An 8,104-nucleotide genomic window follows, 5' to 3' on the forward strand; every position below is an offset into this window, starting at 1 on the left:
CTGGGGACCAGAAAGTGCGTCGACCGTTTCATTGCAACGTTCCCGGTTTGATTCCGTCTAGACACCTGTGTTGCATGTCAGCTTCCCCTTCTCAGCCCTCAGCTTTCTTTCTCTCTGTGCTCAGAAAACTGCCTAAAAAAAATCTAACTTGTCATTTTCATCTGTTCCGGTAACAACTTATCATCTGATGCATATGTTGTTTTTATTGAATACATTGCATTTTACCAGAAGGCCTGTCCGCTTTCCGGCGCCTATGTGACTAGGCGCCGGAAAGGGGCTCAGTCAGTCATTCAATCATTCATCACACCCATTCACATTTCTTTACAGTAAACTATGATGCATCCAGGTATTCTGTGATAATTTTAGAATGAATATCACACAAGGGAGGTAGGCTATAAAAACCCAAGCCACACACTGATGCGGTACATTATACCACTAACTGCTATGGTAAGTATTAAAATGATTCTTTTTAGGTTACACACACTTGTTCAAACTTCAAACAAAAAGAGAAAATATTTAGTTGGAATACAGAACTAGAAAAAATACAGATTTTTTTATTCCTTCCTGTTTTTGTAGCAGGAGATGTATGTTGGACAAGTAAAAAGTATCCGCGTGTCCCTCTCCAGAGGGACTGCTTCTTTGACTTGGGCATTGATGATCATTTTCACTGGTAAGTATCAGATTTATTAAATGCTGCACCGCTCTATGAGCATCTTCCATCTTTAATGTTTGCACCTTGGTTAACGATACTACCTCATCATTATGCATCCCAATAAGTCTTGCACTGATGAGTTATATTTTTTATTACGATTGACTGAGATTGTCTGTCTACCTAGTACAATTTTTGTTTTCCTTTGCACAATATAATTATAAGTATGTCTACATACTGTACTGTATGCAGCAGAGATAACTCTCACCAGCCCCAATCATTAAACAGTCTAACATGACATGCAAAATACACACTGGGTAATTTTTTGGCTCCACCTTTGCCTTTGATGACATAGACATAGAACATTTACAAGCTCACAATATGAGTTTTTAGATCATCAATTTTCATTTTGCGAAGAAGTATAGAGCTTAAATGTTTGTTTGTTTTTATTATTAAAATATTTTTTACAAATCATACCCTGCCTACACATACATTATATTCACAAGGTTTGCTTTCTTGTGTTTTTGATTGAAGTTTAAACTTAAATGATAATAAAGAATCTATTAACGTTACAGTAACAATCTGTCAAATTGATTTTCTCCTCATATAACAGGTAGTTCTCTAATAGGTGTAACCAGGGGCTGGACGTATCACTACTCGAAAGTCAAAATGAACTGGGCTGAGGCAAGACAATGGTGTCAGACCACATACACAGACATGGTGGCCATCCAAAGCCAGGAGGAGAATGATTACCTGGTCAGCATACTGCCCAACAAAACCGGGAGCCCTTACTACTGGATAGGAATCACCAGAGCCCACGCAAATGAAACCTGGACCTGGGTTGGCCATAACAGCTCGTGGATTGGGAACAAGTCCTGGGCACAGAACGAACCCAACAATAACCACGCCACAGAGTTCTGTGTAGAGATCTATGTCAACAATCAGGCCAACAGAGGGAGGTGGAATGATGAGAAATGTGCTAATAAGAAAGACCCTGTTTGTTATCAAGGTGAGCAGTGATGCAAGTTTTAAATGAACAAAAGTGAGACAAATATGTAAAAATATGATATAAAAGCACAACATAATACAATTGTAATGCATAGTACTACACAGTCAAATCCTCAGTGATAATTTAACTCTGAGAGTACACAAAATGTAACCAAATGGACATTATGGCCCATAATGTCCATTTGGTTACATATGTACACTCTCATAGTTACCTTAAATGAACACTCTTTTACTGCAATTATTTTTCTTTTCTAATGGACAATAAGCTGTTCCAGCGCTCATAACAAAATGAAGTATTTAAAGCTACAATCTGGAACTTATTGTAATGAATACATTGTTATTTTAACCAATCTGTTTGGTAGATTAACACAATATTATGCACAGGAATGCTACGCACACCAAAGTCCTTGTAGCGGTGCCGGCCCAAGGCACCGGCACAAAATATTGGCACTTTGGCTACTTTTGTCTCTTTTAGAACACAATACAACATTGGAGGTGGTGTAACTACTCACTACTCTCTTCCATTGAGAAATAAGAGCAGTATCTTGGATAAGCTATGTTTGGTCTCTTATGCGGGCGGTGGGAGACCTGGGTTCAAATCCCGGGTATAAAAGTTATGGATTGCAGCTTTTTGGAGTGAATTGAAAGAACATTGGTGGGTTTGATCCTTTTTTTACCCTTTCCTTTCAAAAGGGACGATGGCAGATGATTTTCTTAATGCACTTTTCCCTGACAGCTCAATGCACCAATGCTTCATGTGAAAGGGGGACATGTTCAGAGACCATCAACAACACAATCTGCATCTGTGAACCTGGCTTTGAGGGAGACAGGTGCCAAACAGGTACATATAGAGAGCTTTACTTAACACTTAAAAGTCCAAATCACATGAGGGAATAAGGAGGGTTGGGGGATTGAAACCACAAGCTGACAATACGTCACATCACAATGATCGGAGATTAAACCAGGCAACCTTTAAACCTTTAAACCAAGGGTTGAAACAGTGATCTTCCGATTCCCTGAAAGCCTCTCTACCCACTCAGCTACGGCCGCCCATGAAGAACACAATTATATTATATCATCCTTATCCATTAGTTCTGTATAGTACAAGTATCACAACTGTTCTCAGTTGGTTTTTCTCTGAGTGGGAATTGATGACATGACATTAGAACCTGATGTATTAAATAACACAATATTTGTCTGTTTAGATTAGTTTTTTTAGTTTTGACTTATTCTGTTTTGTGACCTACTGTACTTTTGGATTATTGTATCATAAAATAACCTTCCTCAAACGTCTGTGATCAGTTGTCTGTGTGTGTGTGTGTGTGTGTGTGTGTGTGTGTGTGTGTGTGTGTGTGTGTGTGTGTGTGTGTGTGTGTGTGTGTGTGTGTGTATTGTTTTATTGACTTCACAGCAGTGGCATGTAAGGAGCCTATCAAACCTCACAATGGTGGAATGAGATGTACTGGTCCCCATGGAAACCACAGCTTTGAGTCCACCTGCAGCTTCCTGTGTGAGGAAGGCTTTGTGTTGTCCGGACCATCAGTGGTCAGCTGTAACTATTCTGGACTGTGGGACGACAAAGAGCCGCAGTGTGCAGGTATGTGCACTTTAACCTTCCCAAATACACCATGTCAAATTATTTTTGATGATAGATTATAGAAATGTTTTCATCTATCATCTATTTTGAGATTTTTCGAACAAACATTTATGCAAAAAGTACAGCAGACTCAGACAAAACAAGTTACAATACAAACATAATTGTGATAACATAAACGGTAAAAAAAAAAAAAACTAACATAAAACACATACACGAAACAACAGAAAATAATGGATCTAGACATTTTTCACCCTCTATAGTTTCAAAATGCACCAACGCTTCATGTGAAAGGGGGAGATGTTCAGAGACCATCAACAAGACAAGCTGCATCTGTGAACCTGGCTTTGAGGGAGACAGGTGTCAAGCAGGTACGTACTGTAGAGAGTTGTTTAAATATCCGCCTTTGCTTCACATTTAAGACATTTAACTTCAAATCACATGGGAGTGGTGGGGGGGGGGGGGGGGGGTCGGGGTTATAGCGCAGTGGTTCTCAAAGTGGACCCCCAGGGGTCCTTGTGGGAGTTCCAGGGGTCCCCAGATGCATGATGGATAGTAATAGGAACTAAATAGACCCTTGTGTTGCTGTAACTCTGAGAGTGTACAAATGGAACCAAATGGACCCTTGGTTCCATTTGTACACTCTCAGAGTTATGGTGGTCCACTGCCCTATAGCGTCCCTATTCTGGGGTGAACATTCAGCGGATAGCGGATAGCAGATCTACAAGCTCACAACCGTGAGCGTTATGAGCTTGTTGTGACCTACTGTACATGTCCTTTTGGGTCCCAGGCTACACTAGCTGAGAAAAATAAAATATAATAGCCTTCCTCAAACATTTGTGATCAGTTTTCTTGTGTGTGTGTATTGTTTTATTGACTTCACAGCCGTGGCATGTAAGGAGCCTATCAAACCTCACCATGGTAGCATGAGATGCTCTGGTCCCCATGGAAACCACAGAGTTGAGTCCACCTGCAGCTTCCTGTGTGAGGAAGGCTTTGTGTTGTCCGGACCATCAGTGGTCAGCTGTAACTATTCTGGACTGTGGGACGACAAAGAGCCGCAGTGTACAGGTATGTGCACTTTAACCTTCCCAAATACGCAATGTCAAATTTTCTGTGTTTATTTTAACTTTGAAAGAGCACAAATGGACCCTACAGTACGTACACTCTCAGAACCACACTAGTTTCAACCTAAATTAACATGGAGGAAGTTTATTGCGCACATAGTGACATGCTAAGATAAACATTTCTGGCCGACCCGATAGCCGAATGGTTGGGGCACATACCACACATGGGCACAAAATGCCTTGTTCAGCATGTCCCCAGTTCGACTGTTTACTGGCATTACCCTGCTCTCTGTCTGTCTTTCCTGTCTCTCTCTCTCACGGTCAGCATTGAAACAAAGCAGAAATGCAACAAAAAAAATCTTCAGTTGAACATTTCTTAATGCACTTCCACAGGATATTCTCAGTATAGCACACTGATTCATACTACTGACTCAAAAAGCATTCATCTCATTTTGACCCTTAAGTTTGAATCACTGTCATAACAGCTCCATATGTACACCTCAGCCCTCTCTGCCTACAGCTTGAAGGATTGCTTGCTGATTACGTATGTTTGCATATTATCTAACTCACCTTGTTTCCCTAATTATGTAGTAAGTAACCTCGGGAAACAACGGTTCCTGTGCTATGTGGCCCCTAGGTCAGTAGCTTATCTCCTGTTTCCTTAGCGTGAGGCAGCTCGATGTACAAGTACCCCCCCTGGACATTATAGCATGTCACAGGGCCTTACCCCCCCCCCCCCCAATCCAACCTTTGATGCTGAGTGCCAAGCAGGGAGGCATTGGGTACCATTTCAATGGTCTTTGGTATGACTTGGCCAGGGATTGAACCCCGATCGCCCAGTCTCAGGGCGGACACTCTAACCACAAGGCAACTGAGCTTCCCCAATTAACCTCTGATGCTTATGGTCACATCCAACTTGACATCTGTTTCCTCTGTTTCCTGTGCTGAAGCGCAAAACACACTCAAAATGCTAACATGTGTGTTTGTGTGTGACAGCAGAAATCCATCTTCACGCCGTAAGATGGCATTGTGACAAAGCATTGCAGATAAACTTTAACCCCTATGTTTCTCTAGTTGTGGAGTGTTCTGCACTGTCTGGACCTGACGATGGGTACATCATCAACTGCTCGGGGTCGAACCAGACGTTCAACTCGACCTGTCGATTTGGCTGCTCCGTGGGCTTCCTGCTGCTGGGGTCAACAGAGGTCACCTGCGGTAGTGATGGCAGGTGGAGAGGGCCACGACCTTTTTGTGCAAGTAATTAAAGTTTCATTATGAACCCTCTTCAGTCACTATCATTAGGGTGCAGTACACCAAAACAGGCCTGAACCTTTGCTTTGTTTTTGGAGGTGAAAGTGTGAGCGGGGTGAAAGCGTTTTGGGGATATTCAAACTGTCCATGGAAATTAATGGGAATATATGGGAAGTAAAGGGATATAAAAGGTATATGTACTCGTTATCAGAAAGCTGTGACCACCAAGGAATCATTTAAGATACAGCTCGACACTGAATGTCAACATTTTCTAATCATTATTACAGTATTAATGTAACAGACAGATATTGTCATTTGCCTATAATGACCATTCCTATGCTCAATTATGTCTAATTAGTCAAGATGCATTACATATTATATAAAATATAGTATAATAGTAAGTTGTCTCTATTTTCTATCTACCTACTAAGCTTTTAGTTGGCTGCATTTTAGTCACCATGGGGTAGAGGCCTAGAGAGGGAAATTGACCCAGTCAAAAACCTTGGTGTCATTATTAACTCTGACTTAAATTTGGAGGCTCACATCAGAAATGTAAAAGAAACTCATTACCAGAGTTTGACCGTTTCTCTCCCAGGTTGATACTGGAAAAGTAATGCATTGTTTTATTACTAGCAGGTAAGCAGGCTTGTTGCTGTAGTTCTCTCCTGTCTGCCAAAAACTTGGTCAGTTGCAACTTGAAGTCCCTGCGTTGGTTGACTGTTAGTTTGTAAATCATTAAATCGCAATTGCACCTGCCTATTTATCTGAGATGCTTCTTAAATATGTGCCTGGCAGCAAGATCCTAGATCTTCTGACACTAGTCCCAAGAAAAAGGCACGGAGAAGCAGCTGTTATAGTTCTAACCTTTGGAACAGCCTCTGTGAACAGGGTCTGTGAATTTGTGGACATTTAAAAAAAAAAAGACACACCATTTTAGCATTGCTTCTACCTAGGTTATTTGCATTGCTTGTATTTTATTTTATTTATCTTAATTTATTTTTTCCCCCTCTCTTTTAATTTTGAGTGAAGCGCATTGAGTTTCACTTGCTGTATATAATGTGCTATAAATCAAGTTTGATTGATTGATTGACAAGGAGGTGACATAGAAGAAACATCAAACTGGTAAATACAGCATTACTGCATTATTAATCTTCCTTTTTCTATTTCCCCAGGCTATAAACATGCTCTAATGGCTCTTGCTAGTTGTGTGGCCTGCTCAGCTGTATGCTGCCTCTGCTTTTGTTGCTCAAAGTACAGAAAGAGTAAGTTTGCGTCAACCTTATTATTTCAACAACATTATTTCAAAATCTAAAATATGATGCAATCCTCATGTCTCTATGACCTGTTCTTCTTTGTTTCGAACAGGAAAGAAGAAACGTACACAGCCACGGTCAGTGTTGAAATTATACACTACAGATTTATTGTAAATCAGTTCCACCCATGCCATGACTTTTTTGCATGTTTTGTCTAATCATTGCAGTTAATTTACAATAATCTAAATATCTATCTGCTGTCATACATATTAATATTTCATTAATCAATCTAAAATATATGTGTCAACCAGGGACGCAATTTATAATCCAAAATTCAAATCATTTAAAAACATCGGATTGCTAATTTCATGCAAACTTTCTGTTAATCTCATTTAATAAAAAAAACTCACTTCTTTCACTGTGTCTACTGCATAGGGAGCCTGAAGAAGCAACAATTCCAGCTAATGAGACATACGATTGAAGGACAACTACATTTTTACGAAGCCTTGCAGTGTTATGTTAGTGCTATTATATATAAGGAAAATCGATTTTAAATGTGTTTAGATACTATTTCTGCATATCCTGGCTCATCATGTATGGCACTTAATGTATTTAGATAGTTCTGCATACCCTGACTCATGATGTTTGGCACCATCAATCACATTTACTTTGCATTGGAACCGTGGTCCTTTTTTTTGTACTTGCTCCAGCAACTGGCTGGTTCTTCAGGTACCTCATACCAGGTCTGACCTTGGAAAGACTGCTTTTAGTATTTGTGTAGCAGACTCATGGATTGTGCAACAAGACTTAAAAACTGAATACCCTTATACCTCTTGGCAATTTTAAGAATGTATTGTTGTCCATACCTGTAGCTATTGTAACTGATTTTGTCTGTTAATTCGTACGGTTGTATTTCCCATGGTAACCATTTTAACTGATTTTATTAGTTCATCTTTGTTTGTATTTTCAACAGTGTAATCTCAGCATCATTATAAACGAGGGCCAACCTCAATGATTTATCAGAGAATCTTAAATAAAGGTTGAATGACTGAATTACTGTACATATATTTTGTCATAAATTTCCATGTAAAAACTGGAAAATGGTAGTGATCCATAACATTGTAAATGAAAATAAAATAAAGCATTGCACTGAATCAGCAATACGTAATTTGTTTATGCAATTTGTGTGTGCGTGCGTGCGTGTGTGCGTGCGTGCGTGCATGCACACATGTGCGTGCGTGCATGCACACGTGTGTGTGTGTGTGTGTGTGTGTGTGTGTGT

At 40.0% G+C, this 8,104-nt stretch overlaps 1 protein-coding gene across 1 annotated transcript; it reads left to right on the top strand.

Moving 5' to 3' along the window:
• Nucleotides 1–440: 440 nt before the first annotated feature.
• Nucleotides 441–7,966, top strand: LOC308087791 (L-selectin). Its single transcript, XM_080431957.1, has 11 exons — nt 441–447; nt 577–670; nt 1,263–1,658; nt 2,394–2,498; nt 3,069–3,254; nt 3,515–3,622; nt 4,137–4,322; nt 5,393–5,575; nt 6,742–6,831; nt 6,935–6,959; nt 7,258–7,966. Exons 1-11 carry the CDS (start codon nt 445–447, stop codon nt 7,301–7,303), a joined length of 1,422 nt encoding a protein of 473 aa, XP_080288083.1. The 5' UTR covers nt 441–444; the 3' UTR covers nt 7,304–7,966.
• Nucleotides 7,967–8,104: the final 138 nt, after the last annotated feature.

The sequence above is a fragment of the Gymnoscopelus braueri genome (genome assembly GCF_963280865.1).
Source record: "Gymnoscopelus braueri genome assembly, chromosome: 6".
Classification (NCBI taxonomy): domain Eukaryota; kingdom Metazoa; phylum Chordata; class Actinopteri; order Myctophiformes; family Myctophidae; genus Gymnoscopelus; species Gymnoscopelus braueri.

Excerpts from the sequence above, each read along its gene's own strand:
- LOC308087791 (XM_080431957.1), top strand. Across the intron at positions 2,499-3,068 it reads GGGAGACAGGTGCCAAACAG|CAGTGGCATGTAAGGAGCCT; the intron begins GTACATATAGAG and ends TTGACTTCACAG. Across the intron at positions 3,255-3,514 it reads CAAAGAGCCGCAGTGTGCAG|TTTCAAAATGCACCAACGCT; the intron begins GTATGTGCACTT and ends CACCCTCTATAG.